The 19,872-nt window shown below is 34.0% G+C and overlaps 1 protein-coding gene and 2 pseudogenes across 2 annotated transcripts; all 3 read right to left on the reverse strand.

Moving 5' to 3' along the window:
• Positions 1-2,711: 2,711 nt before the first annotated feature.
• On the reverse strand, positions 2,712-4,074 carry LOC148943546 (2-(3-amino-3-carboxypropyl)histidine synthase subunit 1 pseudogene; annotated as a pseudogene).
• A 2,048-nt stretch (positions 4,075-6,122) lies between these two features.
• Positions 6,123-7,073, reverse strand: LOC148943547 (2-(3-amino-3-carboxypropyl)histidine synthase subunit 1 pseudogene; annotated as a pseudogene).
• Positions 7,074-9,405: 2,332 nt separating this feature from the next.
• LOC148943548 (2-(3-amino-3-carboxypropyl)histidine synthase subunit 1-like) lies at positions 9,406-19,646 on the reverse strand. Of its 2 annotated transcripts, none has more exons than XM_089101660.1 (2): positions 19,539-19,646; positions 9,406-10,709 (listed from the first exon to the last, which is right to left on the reverse strand). In XM_089101660.1, exon 2 carries the CDS (start codon positions 10,640-10,642, stop codon positions 9,443-9,445), a length of 1,200 nt encoding a protein of 399 aa, XP_088957786.1. In that variant the 5' UTR covers positions 10,643-10,709; positions 19,539-19,646; the 3' UTR covers positions 9,406-9,442. The 2 variants fall into 2 exon arrangements, with proteins under 2 accessions (XP_088957786.1, XP_088957787.1); XM_089101661.1 differs by having other exon boundaries at positions 19,543-19,645.
• Positions 19,647-19,872: the final 226 nt, after the last annotated feature.

Genomic DNA, 19,872 nt, shown 5'->3' on the forward strand with positions numbered 1-19,872 from the left:
TGGTTAAATGGATTTCTTGAAACTTGTTTCATTTTATTTACGAACGTTTTTATTAGTAATAAATATCCGTAACTTACGAATTAATTAACGTAACGAACTTCTATATTCATATATTTTTAATACGTATATTAGGGGGTTCGCCCCCTAGTCAATAGCTTGCTCTTTAGGAGAAAGTTCGAATTTTGTTCCAATTCTTTAAAACTGACCGCTTAATCACAAAGGCCGTTAATTAGAATAAATAGCTCTTATGAAAGTACTAAAAAATTTCTGGCTTAAAGAGTGAGGTATTGACTAGGGGGTGAACTCAATCATATATGCAATATTTTCTGTTCGTTTAAATTTTTGATGTTGCTGCTGTTGCAGTTGAAAAACTTGTTTTTTTATATTTAATTTCTGATCTTTATTTAAATAATGCTGGGAAGTCCGGCGTCCCCTTCATAGCAATGTCCCTTCCCCCATGAAAACTTCCTTCATGGAAAGATCCTCCACATAACTCCCGACCCCCCCCCCCACTACCAGGAAAAATCTCCCCTGAAAACGTCTGTACTGTATACTTCCCAATAACCAATACTATATGTTAGCATTGGGTAAAGTTAATAACTTTCAGCCCTTCTCCCGCGAACTTCGGGGGATTAAGTCATCCTAAAAGACATACTTATAATATTTTCGAACATGCTGAACAAAATGGCTATCTCAAAATTTTGATCAGGTGACTTTGGGAATAAAATTAGCGTGGGAGGGTGCCTATTTGCCCTCCATTTTTTGGTAACTTAAAAAGTGCACTAGAAATTTTAATTTGCGTTCCAATGAGCCCTCCCACGATATTCTAGGACCACTGGGTCGATATGATCACCCCTGGGGAAAAAAATAAAAAAAATAAACACGCACCCGTGATCTTTCTTCTGGCAAAAAAATGCAAAATTCCACATTTTTGTAGATAGGAGCTTGAAACCTCTACTGTAGAGTTCTCTGATACGCTGAATTTAATAGTGTGATTTTCATTGAGGTTCTATAATTTTTAGGGGGTGTCTCCCCCTTTTTTCCAAAATCGGCCAAATTTTCTCAGGCCCGTAACTTTTGATAAGTAAGACTTAACTTGACGAAACTTACATTTTTAAAATCAGCATTGAAATGTGATTCTTTTAATGTATCTATTGGTATCAAAATTCCGTTTTTTAGAGTTTCGGTTACCATTGAGCCGGGTCGCTCCTTACTTACAGTTCGTTACCACGAACTGTTTGATTCCTTTTCGCAATTCCTTCATCGCAGAGAAACTAGTGCTTATAGCTCTGAGGGTTAAATAGTGAGAAAAATTTCTTGACATCTTGTTTGATTACATGAGGCGATTTCATATTTGCTGATAAAATAATGATATGAGCTTACTATAGGAATGGATAAACATTTAACAAGAAATGAAAAAAGGAACGGGTGGTGCAAATAACTTAAAACTGTGAATATTTTGGAACTCACTACATTTGCACTTAAAAAAAAGAAGAAAAGAAATTTCGGGGGGGGGGGGGTGGGAGGGCCCGGGCCCCTCCGCCCCCCCCCCCCCCTGGATACGCTACTGTCTACAACATGGTGTAAAAATCATTTCAGTTGCGATTTGTTTTTACTAGCAATCGACGAATTGGTGGACAATAAGTGCTAAAAGAAACATGTCAAATGAAAATATAAAAAGTGTATATTGATAAATATAAAACGGGGTTTTTAGTAGACATTACATCAGGTTAATTTGATTTTTGGGCTCAGCTCATCATTTTATGACAGAATAGGTGCCTTCTGATAGTATGGTGTAACAGAGGTCACAACCATAAGAAGGGTAAAATCACATATTGATGATTATGAAACTTTTTTCTGGTACATTTTACATAAAATTTGCTCTCATTTTCGGGCTCAGAACTTCATTTTACATCGGGATGATACTTCATATACAGATAAGCGAACATTTACTGACAGTTCATTTTTTTTTAGAAAAAACTGAACAATTGACATGAAAAGCAAAAAAAACTAGTTTTGCGTCGAGCATGAATGTGCAACTTTGAACATGATGTTCAATTTTTTTTTCCTCTACAATATGGTGTAAAAATCATTTCTGTTGCAATTTGTTTTTACCAACAATCAACGAATTGGTGGACAATAATTGCTAAAAAAAACATGTCAAATGAAAATAGAAAAGTGTATATTGATGAATATGAAACCGATTTTCTAGTAGACATGACATCAGATTAATTTAATTTTTGGGCTCAGCTCATCATTTTATGTCAGAATAGTTGCCTTCTGATAGTATGGTGTAAAAGAGGTCACAACAATAAGAAGAATAAAATCACATATTAATGAATATGAAACTTTTCTCTGGTACATTGTACATCAAATTTGCTTTCATTTTTGGCCTCAGCTTTTCATTTTATGTTGGGATGATACTTCATATACAAAAAAAAAACGAACATTTGCCAACAGTTCATTTTTTTTTTTAGAAAAAAACTGAAAAAATTGACACGAAAAGCCAAAAAAAAAAAAAATAGTTTTGCGTTGACCTAGAATGTGCAACTTAGGATATGTTGTTAAGCTTTTTTTCTCTACAATATGGTATAAAAATAATTTCTGCTGTTATATCTTTGGGTTCGACCCATATTTTTGGCTAGTTTGCCTGTACTATAAGAAGGAAAAAAGAAATCAACAATACTTTCAAAGCAAGGTTTATTTCATTGTATATTTCACTATGATTTACCTTTTATCACTCTGGTGGTTTGTAATTTGGTGTCCAACTGCCTAAACTATTATTTGCATAAAAATCCTTTGGATAGGCACTGTCACAACACCACTTTGTCTTACCAAATGCAACAGAAGCTTCATAAGGAGTTAACAAAGGGACTTGAAATGCAAGACCCCAATTAATAGATAATCTAGGACAAGCTATTTGAATCCATGCATCTACTGAGCTCATTGCTGCAAGTTTATATGGAAAAATTTCGGACAATAACAGAGTGACAACTTCTCGTTTTTTCAGCTCTTTTAGCAAAAAATCTGCAACTTTTGAACTTCCTTGGCGTCCCAATGATCCTATTATTAGTCCAAAGCGTTTTGCACTTGATGCTTTTACAATTGCATTATTTCTATTTTTCTTCATGGTTGAGTGGTCATATCCTTCCATTGTAAACTTCTTTGAATAAGGGTCATACCTGTAGGCAGATCGATGGGGATTCGCAATCATTGCACTCTCTAAATGAAACCTCCCATCACCCAGATACATAAGATTATCACAATCTAATTTTGATGGTGAGGTACATCCCAAGATTTCGCCTGGAGATAAAGGCTGACTTTTTGGGATGGTAACTTTATATCCTAGGTCTTTTAATTCCTTAGCAATTGCATGAAGGCTATTCACAAACTGGATTGTGCTGACCATTCCAATATGGACGTTGTTGGGAAAGTTCAGCTTTATTGTTTCAAGACAATGAAGCATGTCAATTTTAATATCCATAAAAACATAAAGGACTGTAATTGCATGAGTTTTATCAATTGGAACTAAACAGCTATGACCATAATATACAAGCAAGTCAGCCCCCAATCTTTGAGAGTCGTATGATATCTAAAATGCCTCTTTTGGATGGTATTTTACGAATGGAAAGGGTTCGAAAGCTGAGTCTTCCCCATTATGAAAGGTATTATTCAGAAGAATAGCTGAAATAAATGCAAGCACGATTGAATACATAAATGAACCAGGCTGTACCATATGATACAAAAACTTGATATTAACCTTATCTTGAAACAATGAGACAGTTCTGCAAATTAAGAAAGTAGAGCGTTCACTTAGCCTGCGAGTGGTTTTTGGCACGAAATTTTCAATCACCACTTTTTTCCCAAAGAGAAGAGTTTGGAATCTAAGTGCTGAATGCAGGTAAATATGGGTAAAAAAATAATTTAATTCATTTGGATTGAGGTGTAATGCACTTTTTCATCAGTAAAGAATTTAAGTAATCGTTTTAACGGTCCAATCAAAAAGATATTACTGTCCTTTGCTGTCGCATTAATAAGTGAATATCAATTTCATTGCTTTATTTTCGTAACATATTTTCCCAAGCTATTCAGCTTGTTCCTTATTCCTGGGGAGAAAAAGAGCGTCTTTGTAAAACCGGAGTAACCAATGCTAAATTTCTAAACCACACTGACTATGCAAGACGAAATGAAAAGAATTGCAATTGACTGAATGCACGTAATTTGTATTTTAGTGATTTTTTTTTTATTTCGAGGTTTATTCATGTCTCATGACATAAAAACCATAATAACCATGATTACTGAAAAGAACAAATAAATGTGGATTGACATTTTAGTATTATACTGGTATTCATTCCTGAAACTCTCAACAATTTTGAATTTATTACAGTCATAAAAGAGACAACGTTTAAAATGTATTTTGTTTTCAGTAAAGTGCAAATTATAGAAGATGTTGGTCCTACTCCTCTTTGTGGTAGTTTCTGATCGTTTTAATTTTTGTTCGTTTTGGATTCATCTACTTATTGAGTTATTTATGGTCGTTTTGCGGTTGAAATGTTATTTGACTTTACTTCTGCTGATCTTTGGCTTAACACAGCTCTGATGTTCTTGGAAAACTTGTTTTGTCGAATTTTTTTTTAAACTAATTTCAGCTGTTTTTTAATTGAAATAACCCTTTTCATTCGTTAAGAAAAGAATACTTTAGATTTTTTCGTTTTTTCTCTATAAGAATCCAGTTTTTGGCTTACTTTTTATATGCTGGACAAAATTGTGCAATAATCCTTAAAAATAGTTGTAGAATAGTGCTTTTGATGGATAGCTACCGGAATAATATTCAAATAGATAGGTTGAAAATCTGCATAAAATTTGGGGCAATATAGGACTGAAGGAATTCTAACCCCCTATCATGTTAGAACCTTGAGTATAGACAAATATTAAACAACCATCCTCCTCCACATGTCCTGAAATTTTCAACTTATTTCCCTTAATCTTTGCTGAAATAGCGCAGACACACCCTATTGACAACCATAGATGCACATAGTGTGTTTTTATTTAGTTCAATTCTCACTCAACTTGACCTGATAGTTCTCCTTCCATTTGCCGCTCCTAAAACATCACAGATGCGTCTTTGATAAAATTGGATGCATATTGTATCTGTTGATTTAGTTAAAAATCCCCGCAACATGCTCTGGAGTTTCAACGTAATACCTTTAGTTTTTCCTGGGATATTGCGCAGACGCCCGTTTGAGAATCTAGATACACATGGTTTCTTCTGATTTAGTTTTACATTCCTCTCAACTTTTCCGGAAAGTGTCAACTTAATAACCCATTCCATTCCAGATATCCATCTGTGCCATTTTTACAACCTGAATGCACTTAAACTCTTTTGATTTAATTAAATAATAATAGTAATAGTAGCAGTCATAAGTACTCGCAGTTGCAGTTACAAGTAGTCAGTCACTGTGTCAAGTATGTGTTCTGATTTAGTTCAACATCTTCCTCAAAATGCACTGAAAGTGTCAACTTATTAATTTAAGCCGTTCCTGAGATATTGCTGGTACGCACGTTTGAAAAACTGCAAGCACATAGTGAGTTTTGATTTAGTTCAACTTTGCCCTCACCATTCCATGAAAGTTTTACCTTAATATCCTTACCCTTAGAAATAGTGTTGAGTCATAGTGGCAGTTGTATTAGTAGTAGTAGGAGCAGCTGTAGTGATAGTAGCGGTAGCTGAAGCAGCAATAGTAGTATTAGCCTAATAGCTTTTAGATAGTTCAACACCCCCTCCACATGCTATGATAGTTTCAACTTAATGTTCTAAGCATATCCTAAAATATTCCTGATATGCCCTTTTGATAGCCTACATGGGATTATACTTCATATACAAAAAAAAACGAACATTTGCCAACAGTTCATTTTTTTTTTTAGAAAAAAACTGAAAAAATTGAAACGAAAAGCAAAAAAAAAAAGTTTTGCGTTGTCCTAGAATGTGCAACTTTGGATATGTTGTTAAGCTGTTTTTTTCTACCAAAAATCATTTCTGCTGTTATTTCTTTGGGTTCGACCCATATTTTTGGCTAGTTTGCCTGTACTATAAGAAGGAAAAAAGAAATCAACAATACTTTCAAAGCAAGGTTTATTTCATTGTATATTTCACTATGATTTACCTTTTATCACTCTTTGGTGGTTTGTAATTTGGTGTCCAACTGCCTAAACTATTATTTGCATAAAAATCCATTGGATAGGCACTGTCACAACACCACTTTGTCTTACCAAATGGAACAGAAGCTTCATAAGGAGTTAACAAAGGGGCTTGAAATGCAAGACCCCAATCAATAGATAATCTAGGACAAGCTATTTGAATCCATGCATCTACTGAGCTCATTGCTGCCAGTTTATATGGAAAATTTTCGGACAATAACAGTGACAACTTCTCGCTTTTCAGCTCTTTTAGCAAAAAATCTGCAACTTTTGAACTTCCTTGGCGTCCCAATGATCCTATTATTAGCCCGAAGCGTTTTGCACTTGATGCTTTTACAATTGCATTATTTCTTTTTTTCTTCATGGTTGAGTGGTCATATCCTTCCATTGTAAACTTCTTTAAATAAGGGTCATACCTGTAGGCAGATAGATGGGGATTCGCCATCATTGTACTCTCTAAATTACCATCACCAAGATACATAAGAATATCAAAATCTAATTTTGTTGGTGAGGTACATCCCAAGATTTCGCATGGAGATAAAGGCTGACTTTTTGGGATGGTAACTTTATATCCTATGTCTTTGAATTCCTTAGCTATTGCATGAAGGCTATTCACAAACTGGATTGTGCTGACCATTCCAATATGAACATTGTTGGGAAAGTTCAGCTTTATTGTTTCAAGACGATGAAGCATGTCAAATTTAATATCCACAAAAAAATAAAGGACTGTAATTCCATGAGTTTTATCAATTGGAATTAAACAGCTATGGCCATAGTGTACAAGCAAGTCAGCCCCCAATCTTTGAGAGCCGTATGATATCTAAAATGCCTCTTTTGGATGGTATTTTACTAATGGAAAGGGTTCGAAAGCTGACTCATCCCCATTATGAAAGGTATTATTCAGAAGAATAGCTGAAATAAATGTAAGCACGATTGAATACATAAATGAACCAGGCTGTACCATATGATACAAAAACTTGATATTAACCTTATCTTGGAACAATGAGACAGATCTGCAAATTAAGAAAGTAGAGCGCTCACTTAGCCTGCGAGTGGTTTTTGGCACGAAATTTTCGATCACCACTTTTTTCCCAAAGAGAAGAGTTTGGAATCTAAGTGCTGAATGCAGGTACATATGGGTAAAAAATAATTTAATTCATTTGGGTTGAGGTGTAATACACTTTTTCATCAGTAAAGAATTTAAATAATCGTTTTAACGGTCCAATCAAAAAGATATTACTGTCCTTTGCTGTCGCATTAATAAGTGCGTATCAATTTCATTTCTTTGTTTTCGTACCATATTTTCCCAAGCTATTCAGCTTGTTCCTTATTCCTGGGGAGAAAAAGAGCGTCTTTGTAAAACCGGAGTAACCAATGCTAAATTTCTAAACCGCACTGACTATGCAAGACGAAATGAAAAGAATTGCAATTGACTGAATGCACGTAATTTGTATTTTAGTGATTTTTTTTTATTTCGAGCTTTTTTCATTTCTCATGACATAAAAACCATAATAACCATGATTACTGAAAAGAACAAATAAATGTGGATTGACATTTTAGTATTATACTGGTATTCATTCCTGAAACTCTCAACAATTTTGAATTTATTATTTTTTGAATTTATTTTGAATTTTTTGTGTTATGTTTTTATTCGAATAAATTGAATTGAATTGAATTGAATTTCAGTAAAGTGCAAATTATGTTCTGGTCTTTAGGTATCACAGAAGATGTTGGTCCTACTCCTCTTTGTGGTAGTTTCTGATCGTTTTAATTTTGACTTGATTTATTGTAATTTTTGTTCGTTTTGGATTCATCTACTTTGAGTTATTTATGGTCGTTTTGCGGTTGAAATGTTATTTGACTTTACTTCTGCTGATCTTTGGTTTAACACAGCTCTGATTTTCTTGGAAAACTTGTTTTGTCGAATTTTTTTTTAAACTAATTTCTGCTGTTTTTTAATGGAAATAACCCTTTTCATTCGTTAAGAAAAGAATACTTTAGATTTTTTCGTTTTTCTCCTATAAGAATCCAGGTTTTGGCTTACTATTTATATGCTGGAAAAAATTGTGCAATAATCCTTAATAATAGTTGTAGAATAGTGCTTTTGATGGACAGCTACCGGAATAATATTCAAATAGATGGGTTGAAAATCTGCATAAAATTTGGGGTTCTATAGGACTGAGGGAATTCTAACCCCCTATCATGTTAGAACCTTGAGCATAGACAAATATTAAACAACCATCCTCCTCCACATATCCTGAAAGTTTCAACCTAGTTCCCTTAATCTTTGCTGAAATAGCGCAGACACACCCTATTGACAACCATAGATGCACATAGTGTGTTTTTATTTAGTTCAATTCTCACTCAACATGACCTGATAGTGCTCCTTCCATTTGCTGCTCCTAAAACATCACAGATGTGTCTTTGATAAAATTGGATGCATATTGTATCTTTGATTTAGTTTAAATCACCATTTAATTAAATAATAATAGTAATAGTAGCAGTCATAAGTACTCGCAGTTGCAGTTACAAGTAGTCACAGTCACTGTGTCAAGTATATGTTCTGATTTAGTTCAACATCTTCCTCAAAATGCACTGAAAGTGTCAACTTATTAATTTAAGCCGTTCCTGAGATATTGCTAACACGCACTTTTGAAAAACTGCAAGCACATAGTGTGTTTTGATTTAGTTCAACTTTGCTCTCACCATTCCATGAAAGTTTTACCTTAATATCCTTACCCTTAGAAATAGTATGAGTCATAGTGGTAGTTGTATTAGTAGGAGCAGTTGTAGTGATAGTAGTAGCAGTAGCTGAAGTAGCAATAGTAGTATTAGCCTAATAGCTTTTAGATAGTTCAACACCCCCTCCATATGCTATGATAGTTTCAACTTAATGTTCTAAGCATATCCTAAAATATTCCTGATATGCCCTTTTGATAGCCTACATGGGATGATACTTCATATACAAAAAAAACGAACATTTGCCAACAGTTCATTTTTTTTTTTAGAAAAAAACTGAAAAAATTGACACGAAAAGCAAAAAAAAATAGTTTTGCGTTGACCTAGAATGTGCAACTTAGGATATGTTGTTAAGCTGTTTTTTCTACCATATGGTATAAAAATAATTTCTGCTGTTAATTCTTTGGGTTCGACCCATATTTTTGGCTAGTTTGCCTGTACTATAAGAAGGAAAAAAGAAATCAACAATACTTTCAAAGCAAGGTTTATTTCATTGTATATTTCACTATGATTTACCTTTATCACTCTTTGGTGGTTTATAATTTGGTGTCCAACTGCCTAAACTATTATTTGCATAAAAATCCATTGGATAGGCACTATCACAACACCACTTTGTCTTACCAAATGCAACAGAAGCTTCATAAGGAGTTAACAAAGGGGCTTGAAATGCAAGACCCCAATCAATAGATAATCTAGGACAAGCTATTTGAATCCACGCATCTACTGAGCTCATTGCTGCCAGTTTATATGGAAAAATTTCGGACAATAACAGAGTGACAACTTCTCGTTTTTTCAGCTCTTTTAGCAAAAAATCTGCAACTTTTGAACTTCCTTGGCGTCCCAATGATCCTATTATTAGTCCAAAGCGTTTTGCACTTGATGCTTTTACAATTGCATTATTTCTATTTTTCTTCATGGTTGAGTGGTCATATCCTTCCATTGTAAACTTCTTTGAATAAGGGTCATACCTGTAGGCAGATAGATGGGGATTCGCAATCATTGCGCTCTCTAAATGAAACCTACCATCACCAAGATACATAAGAATATCACAATCTAATTTTGATGGTGAGGTGCATCCCAAGATTTCACCTGGTGATAAAGGCTGACTTTTTGGGATGGTAACTTTATATCCTATGTCTTTTAATTCCTTAGCTATTGCATGAAGGCTATTCACAAACTGGATTGTGCTGACCATTCCAATATGAACATTGTTGGGAAAGTTCAACTTTATTGTTTCAAGACAATGAAGCATGTCAAATTTAATATCCACAAAAACATAAAGGACTGTAATTCCATGAGTCTTATCAATTGGAACTAAACAGCTATGACCATAGTGTACAAGCAAGTCAGCCCCCAATGCACGGGCTGTATAGTCATCAATACAACAAGCACCATAAGTAACATCACCCAATACAATAACATCTACACCACTAAACGTTTCAAGAATGTCACTGATTGTTAAGGCAAACATTTGCAGACCTTCAGGCATTTGTAGGGCAACTCGCTTTGCCCCGATCTGCTCAATTTTCCACAACGTCTTGTGAATCTCAAAATTATAGTTATAGGGAAGTGACTGCAGTAGAGCTTCTAATTTTTTGTTTTCCAAAATATGAGAAGGGACTTGATTTGGCTGCCTAACAGGTCCATGGGCCGTTTTAGCAGTGAACACCCTCCTTTGTGCATTTGCTGATACAACAACAGCCATTTCAATAGAATCCAATCAGTTCCTTTGCTTGACTTAAAAAAAAACACTGTTACATCAGCACGACACCCTGTAAAATATTCAAAGTTAAATTATACTCTTAAATATATGTATTTACATCCGTCATGGCTGTACCCAGGGGTTCTAGGGGGGTGAAGCCCCCCTCCTCCTGCGGTTCCGTGTTGAAAATATTGTCTTAAATGTAACCGAAAAATTAGTATTTTGATAAATTTGATTGTCTCTATTGAGAAATTAGCAATTTGCTGTTTTTAAAATGATTATTTGAGTAACTATTGCAACTTTGATATTTTTTTTTTGGGGGGGGGGGGCTTAATAGATCAGAATAAAACAAAGTAAGCCCTCTGCCATTCCTTCTAAAATAGCAAAATTCATATATATATATATATATATATATATATATATATATATATATATATATATATATATGTATATATATAATTTTGTTTGTTTTTTCGTCAAATAAATGCATCTCTTGTTGTGGCTGGGCCAACCCAAGGGTCATTGTATAAGAATGAATAATTCTGATCTGTTCAACCTTTAACGTCTTGCAATGCTTTGGGAATATAAAAGAAATTTTGCAGAAGTTTATTTTGTTCAGTCATTCTTCCATTCACTTGTATGAAACCGTTCAAGGTACTAAACCATAAGTAAGGAGCAACTTGGCCCAGAAGTAACCAAAATTCTAAAATATGGAATTTCGATAACAGTAGATGCATCATAAGAGCGGAATTTTTATGCTGATTCCAAAGATATAAAACCTATTACGTATAATTTTTTACCAATCAAAAGCAACGATTCTGGTAAAATTTGTCTGATTATAGAAAAGGGGGGAACACCTCAGAAAGTTAAGCTATCTCAATGAAAATTATATTATCAGATTCAGCATATCAGAGAACCTCGCTGTAGAGATTTCAAAGTCCTATATCAAGAAATGTAAAATTTTGTATCTGTTGCAAAAAGAAAGATGACGGATGTGTGTTAATTTGATTCTTTTTTTTTCCCAGAGGATGATTGTATTGGATAGGGAGGGAAGGAATTTCTTGGAATAATTGGAAAAACGGTCAGAAATTGAATGAAAAACCAGCCTTTTCAACTGAAAGTAAGGAGCAATATTAAAAATTAAAACTAAAAGAAATTATTCCACATACGAGTAGGGCTGCCCCTTCCTCTACCCTCGCTCTTTAGGCTAAAGCTTAACATTTGTCATAATTCTTTAGGAAAAACTTCTCAAACTCCAGGGGTTGTTAGATCAAGGGTTGAGAGAGGGGCAGCCCCCTCATATATGGAATAGTTTCTATTAGTTTTAATTCTAATGTTGCTCGATACTTTCAGCCAAAAAACACATATTTTTGGTTTAATACAGTACAAGAAAGAAACAGGTTGAAGCAATAAGATTGATTATAAAAATAAAAAAAAAATATTAAAAGGTACTTCATTTCATAAAAAAGGACAAGTTTTTTTTAAACTAAAAGTTAGGAGCAACATTAAAATGAACATAAATTATTCTGCATAGGAGGGGGGCTATCCCTTCCTTAACCCTTGCCTGTACGCTGAAGTTCTTTGGTGCTTTAAAAAAGCTTCATATTCCAAATAAGCAGCCCTAGTGTTTTAGGAGTCGTTCTTGAAGGATTGGGCAAAAAAGTCAAACTTTATCAGCCCCCCACATGCACAGGACAATCTTTATTTGTTTTAAGTTTTAATGTTGTTCCTAACTTCCAGTTGATAAAACTTGTATTTTATATTTTAACTCTGGAAGTCAAGTCTTAGGAACAGAATAGGGTATTAAGGTTTATTTTTCAGGGAAAGCTGAGTTGTAAATCTAAATCAAAATATACTATGTGTTATCCAGATTTTCAAAAGGGTATATATTACTAAAAAATCTTGAAAAATTTTGTCCAACATGTAAATACTAAGCCAATATTTAGATTATCATAGAGAAAATACCAAAAACATTTAAAATGTTCTTTTCTCACTCAACAAAAAAGACTATGTCAATTAAACACAAAAAGAAATTAATTTAAACAAACTTTTTCAACAAAAGACGTTTCTCAAAGAAAAGTAAAGAGCTACTCTAAACTAAAGATGAGCAGAAATAAATCACCATTAATAAATAAATAAAACCCAAAATGAACAGAAATTATAATCAATAACCAAGTCAAACTCAAAACAGGCAGAAAGTAAGAGGTATAGGTCTGATGCCCTCTGTACCTTCTAAAAACGGGAACAAGAAGACTTTACTGAAAACAAAATACATTTTAATGTTTTATCAACTTTAATAAATCCGAAATGATTAAGACTTTCAGTCAGAAAGCTTCAGAAATGAACATTAATCAATTTGTGATAACAAAGCGTAAGTAAGGAGTGATGCAGCTCAATAGTAATCAAAACTCTAAAAAACAGAATTTTGATATCAATAGGTATATCAAAAGAATTGGCTTGTTATGCTGATTCCATATATATAAGATTCATTAAGTTTAGTGTTACCAATCAAAAGCTACAAGCCTGAGAGAATTTGCACGATTTTTGAAAAAGGGGGGAAACACCCACTAAAAGTCAATGGATCTTAATGAAAATCACATCATCAAATTAAGGGTATCTGAGACCCCTGTTGTAGAAGTTTCAAGCTCCCATCTGCAAAAAAGTGGAATTTTATATATTTTGCCAGAAGAAAAATCACAGACGTATGTTTATTTATTTTTTTCAGTGGTGATTGCATCAAACCAATAGTTCTAGAATATCAGGAAAGGGATGATTTGAAAAAAAATTAAAAGTTCCAGTGCTCTTTTTAAGTGACCAAAAAGATTGGAAGGTAACTAGCCCCCTCGAACCCCCTTTTCTCCTAAAAGTTGTCCAATCAAAATTTAGAGATAGCCATTTTGTTCAGTATAGTTAGAAGACCCAATAATTATGCCTTTGGAGATAACATGACCCCCCACAGTCCCTAAGGAAAGGTCCTTAAGTTATAAAATTTGCCCAGCCAAGCCTCTTAGTGTTTTTTCACAGTTAAAAAAAGTTTGGAAGAATAGGAAGATAAGTCTGCAAACCAAGATTAGAATATTAGAAGCTACAGTGATGACAGTGGTCAAATATGGCTTAGAAGCATGGGCGCTCTGAAAAGCAGATGAAAATTTGCTAGATGTTTTCCAGGGAAATTGCTTAAGGATTGTTCTGGGTACCCGGCTGACTGACCATATTTAAAACAATAGGCTATATGAAAAATGTGGCTCAATACTGCTCTCTACAGCTATAATGAAAAAAAAAGGTTGAGGTGGCTAGGACACATTGTGCAGATGAAGGATGACAGATTGCCAATTGTTCTCTTTGGCCAACCATCTAGGACTAAATGGAAAGCAGGTTGTCCTCGTCTGGGGTGGGTAGGACGTCATAAAGAAAGATTTAAAGGAAACGGGAACTTCATGGACGGGTTTAAAGAGGGCTGCTTTGAATAGATTGGGATGGAGGAGGAGCGTGCGTAGCTGTGTTGGCCTCAGGCAGTTTGGTGCTGTGGTGAGTTGTTAGTAGTAGTAGTAGTAGTATTTGTTATTGGGAAGTATGCATACATTTTTTGGGTTGGCAGGGGGTAGGGTGAATTTGCTGCTGGGGAGGTTGCTAGCTGTGTTGGCCTCAGGCAGCTAGGTGCTGTGGTGAGTTGTTAGTAGTAGTAGTAGTAGTATTTGTTATTGGGAAGTATGCATACATTTTTTGGGTTGGCAGGGGGTAGGGTGAATTTGCTGCTGGGGAGGTTTTCAACAGGGGAGAATTGTCCATGGGGAGGGAACTTCCCAGGAGGTGAGCTTTCCAGGGGAAATTTTGCACTTAGGGAATTTGCCAGAATTCCTATACAAATTTCTTTTTATTAGCCTTATTTTCTGTTTGCTGACTAAAATTTACATGTGAAGATGTTAAGGAGAATTGTCCAGCAGAATTTTTTTTACTGGGTTGGAGCTGTCTAGAGTACTTTTCCGTAGGGGGGGGATATATCATGGGAGAAGTTCTCGAAGGGGGATTTTTCCATGGCATAAAATCTCTATAAGGAATTTTATGAGGGAACAACTTTCTTCTAGGGGGCAGGGTATTTGCAGGAAATATTCTCCACAAAGGAGGGGATTTCCAGCATGATTCTAAAAACAACTTTTCAAATGAAAGTGCCCTAAGAAAAATTTTTCACCCAAGACTGTCTGCAACAAATTTTTTTGGGGGAATTTTCAGCTAGAGTGGAATGTCTGGGAGGAATTTTCCTGGTGAGGGGGGGGGGGGTTTTTAGTGGAAATAACTTTTCATTGAGTGATTTTCTGTGGGGAGAAGGAATTTTCCATGGAGGGAGAGCCTGATTTCTTGGCATTATTTAAAAACGATCAGAAAAAAAACAAGATTTTACTACTGAAAGTAAGGAGCAACATCAAAATTTAAAATTAACAGAAGTTATTACATATATGAGGGGGGTACCCCCTCCTCAATACCTTGCTCTTTATGCTAAAGATTGACTTTTTGTGCCAATTCTTTAAGAACAAATCTTGAAACACAGGGACCATTTAATCAGAATAAAAAGCTTTTTTTAATGTTCTAAAAAAAAAAATTAGCATAAAAAGCAAGGTAGGCTATTGAGGAGGGTCAGTCCTGCCATGCAAAAAGTGTGGTAGCAAAGTAGCAATGCTACTCGACAGTTTTCAAATTTGTTGGCAGATTTTGTCTGAAAATGCCATTTTTACATATAAAAAATACTTTTGCTTAAAGAAAAGCTGTCAAAACACAAGTTGTGCTGCATAAGCATCTGCAACTCTTTGAATTCTGTCAAATTCTGCTACTGGCAGCTTTGTAACTTTTTCCATAACTGGGTCAGCCTCCCTCATATAGCCTACATAATAATTTCTTTTTATTCTAAGTTTTGATGTTGCTCCTTACTTCCAGTTGAAAAATAGTTGTTTTTTATTAAATCATTATATATATATATATATATATATATATATATATATATATATATATATATATATATATATATATATATATATATATATATATATATATATATATATATATATATATATATATATATATATATATATATATATATATATATAGTCTGATATATAAATATCAGACTGCCAATCCACATTCTTTTTTTTCAGTAATCTTGTTTATGATGTTTTTTTTCAATATTATGATAAATAAAAACACATAGCTTGAAATAACTATTGTTTTCAGTAAATGCAAATTATGTTCTGGTTTTTAGAAGGCACATGGGATGTCAGTCCTACTCTTCTCAGTTTCTGCACATTTTGAGTCAGACCTGTCTATTCATTGCAATTTCTGTTTGTTTTCAATTTCATTTGTTTATTGATGGTGATTTATGGCAGTTTTACAATTGAAAAGTTATTTGACTTTATTTCTACTCATCTTTGGTTTAATATAGCACTTTACTTTTCTTTGCAAAACTTCTTTTTAGGAATTTTTGTTAATTAGTTCAGAATAAAAAGCCCCAATAAGGCTTAATATCTTAGCCAAATCAATAGAATCATCTTTGTAAAACAGTCAACAAATTGTAGTCAAATCAAGATTTTGGGAAAATATGTTTTGTTTGATAATGTTAAGGAAAATATATTATGGTTAATATATTAAGCGTTAGAAGTAGGGGAAAAGCTTAGATAAAAGCTTGAAAGCACATTCTCAAAAGATAATTTAGGTTTTGAATTCATTCCCGTATATAATTCCATTAATTCAACTACTTTGGGAAAATAGATAATAAGCCCCTCATCTAGATCTTTATTGTAAGCTGAAATAAATGCCATAAATATGGCACTGAAATATGTTCTAGATAATTTTCCACCAGACTCTAATTTATATTGTATCATAATTCACACACTCTCCCTGTCAAGTTACTAGCTTCTAGATTTGGCCTTGTAGTCTAAGTTATATGTACATCCTTTTCATTGTCTAATGTTGACCTTTTCACTGTCTATGTTGGAAACAACATATCTCCAGTTGATCCCTAGACACTCAGAAATTCTGGGTAATCATTATGCTGATGAAATTTCTAAAAAAAAGTCCTAAATACTAATCAGCTAAGTAGGAAACTTATCCTCCTAAGAGATATCTTTCAACAAAGATTATCAGATGCTTTTGTCACAAATAATGAACCCTATTTATGCCATTTCCCACTAAGTTTTCATGCCAAAATCTAACATAGAATCTGTGCACACTCAAATATCCTTAATCTATAAGCTTCCTCTGGTAAAATTCCAGTTTAGGGGCTTCTTGCTATCTTGGAAACTGGTTGAGTCAGGTGAATGAAACTTCTAGGATTGAATCCAAGGTCAAAACATACCTAGCTAAGATATCTTGAAGCACCTTAAACTACTTCTTCTCCCTACTTCTAGGGGCACTGACTTTTACCAATCTTAATGTTATGAAAATGGAACTTTGTAAAATAGACTTTCTTCTCAAATGAGCCACAAGAAATATGTTTTAAGCCTCTTACCTTGGCTCAATCTCAATTTATAAGATTTTTAAGATCTATAAATCTATTTCTTAAATTTAGGAAAAACCCTTTGATATGGCTTGAAATTCTACTGAATAATAGGAATTGCATTTTCAAAAATTAAAGCCAATGAAAGATGTTGAAAACCCAAAATTAAGATAAATTCTTTTTGTCAACCCATATTGTATACAATCTTTTCAGCTATAGAAAATGGTAAACACAGTAACTTGACAGTAGCTTCTTGGGGTACTTTTTTTGGCCCTGGATCAATTCCTGAGAGTTCCATTTGCCTAACTCAACTAGTTTCAAGGATGGTTAGAAACCCCTAAACTACACTTTTTTGAAATTTTGAGAAATAGATGTAGGCTAGTGCTCAAATTAGGCACAACAAATGTGTTGAGTCTTAAACTTTTCCTTAATCACTTTTATTCAAAGATTTATAAGTTTTAAAGATTTGAAATCTATTTCTTTAATTTAGGTAAAATGGCAGTAAAGGTAGTGGCTATTGAGATGGAAACAATCCTTTGGAAATAATGTTAGGAAAACAATTCTTACTTCATAATATACAGAATAATTGTAGCTAACACGTTTTGACTGAAGCACCATTATGCTTTACATCAGTGGTGTATTGAAAGGGGAGCCATGTCCCCTGCCCCCCAGAAAAAAAAATCCCAAGGCAATTTTTCAAGTGTTTACTTTCTTCTCTTAACAGTCTTCTTGATTAATGGTTGTATACTTTGATGATATACAGGAAGTGCTGCATAGTAATAAAATTTGAATTTATTATGACAAATGACTCCCACTAAGCTGGCTCTAGTAGGAGGTGATTGGCTCTACACTTGCATTGTATCATGCTGTAGTAAAATAGGGGCAGTGCAAAAACCCATCTCTATTTGTCTAGAATGCCAAACAACAGTGGTCTTTCTCAAAAAGAGGCTTTTTACCTTATTCTGTAGGCTATATTAACATGTTTCCTTCTCAATAGCCCCTACTGAAGACCTTTACAAAAAAGGCTTGTAATGATTGAGCAGTTTACATAAATGACCAGTAAATAAAATTAACTTACCACCCAATGGCTTTTTTATGCTCTTTCCAAATGTAATAACTGTTTTACTCACAAGTCCAGTTTTAAACCCTTTATGGGCATTCAAAGATGATACCTTCTTCTCTTATTTTAGATATAGCTTATATAGCCTAGGCTAGCCTACCTCTGTTAGCTTCAATCTTGTTAAAACCGGTTTATAAGTAAATTGGATTGAATGTGACAAAATTAATAATCAATAAATGCATTGGAAATATATACTTGAGCATGATTAGAGAGGTTAGGTTAAAATTGAATTTGCAAGTAAAGAATTATTAAATTTGGAACAACCAAAAAAATGCACCAAGTGGCATGTTCACTTTTCTGACCCACTCAATATTAATCCAAAGGCTAGATGGTAAATTTGGTAAATTTCTACCAAATCATATTATTGAGTTAGGAATAAAGTGAATATACCACTTGATGCCTTTTTTTTATGCTGATTACAAATATAGTAATCATTTCTATTGGAAATGAATTTCAGCCCCTCCTCTATATATGCCAATTCAGGGTATATATTTCTACAACCTAACCTAACCCTGAATTGGCATATATAGAGGGGGAGGGGGGCTGAAACTCACTTCTGATAGAAATGTTTATTATATTCTTAATCAGCATAAAAAAAGGCATCAAATGGTATATTCACTTTATTCCTAACTCAATAAAATGATTTGGTAGAAATTTACCATAAATTTTCAGCAGTTCCCTATTATTGTCTTACAAATAATCATTTTAGTTGGAAATCAATTTTACCCCTACTCCTGTATATATGCCTATTCAGGGTTTATATTTGCATATTAGGGGGGAGTTTAAAATTACCTCTCCTTTGCATCAGAAATAAAATTTATCCCCACCCCCTAGTGTGCAAATAGGCATATTTACCCTGAATTGGTAGGCCTATATATAGGGGTGGGGGTAAAGTTAATATCCAAAAAAAATTATTTTTATATTTGTAAAGAGCATAAAAAGACATTGAGTAGTAACTCTATTTGTAAATCAATAATATGAACTGCCAGAGTTTTACCAGCTAGACATGGCTTGGAATCCTGCTGAAGTAGGCTAACAGGATTGCATTTTTCAAAACTAGCATAGAGCCAATGAAACAGACTGAAAACCCAAAATGAATCATTTTTCATCAAGATTTTAGATAAAAATAGTCATAGGCCTGCCAGTCTTCAATCCAATCTTCAAATCTCTGGAAATAAGGAAAGGGTAGAGAGAAGCTTTATAACCTAACTCAGCAGACCTATTTTACAAGGTAGGAAGAAGCCCCCAACTAGAACTGGCTGACTGACCCAAAATATATTCAAAAAAATTCTCACCAACCGCAGTATTGAGAAGGAGAGACGAGCTTTGAGAAAGTTTTGCTTTTATTCTTACTTTTGTTCTGTTTCTTACACAGCTTACACTAACGACTAACGAGTGCTGCAGTGTTGCCACTCGACCGGCACCGCTCCGCTGCGCCGGCCTCGTCAAAAAGCGGCATTTCCGCGGCATCCTTGAACCAAAATGCGGTAAAAACCACGGTATGCCCGAAATTCTCGGAAAAAGCTGTTTTGTATTTTTAGAATGGGTGAAAAATATCGCTTTAAATATGAATGTTGATTCAGTGTCAAGTGAAGTGTGGTAAAGATATGTCATAAATTTGAGAAAACA

This window comes from Artemia sp. Qi Xiang Cuo, chromosome 15 (assembly GCF_049724085.1).
Source record: "Artemia sp. Qi Xiang Cuo chromosome 15, ASM4972408v1, whole genome shotgun sequence".
NCBI lineage: Eukaryota > Metazoa > Arthropoda > Branchiopoda > Anostraca > Artemiidae > Artemia > Artemia sp. Qi Xiang Cuo.

Excerpts from the sequence above, each read along its gene's own strand:
- LOC148943548 (XM_089101660.1), bottom strand. The coding sequence starts at position 10,642 with ATGGCTGTTGTTGTATCAGCAAATGCACAAAGGAGGGTGTTCACTGCT.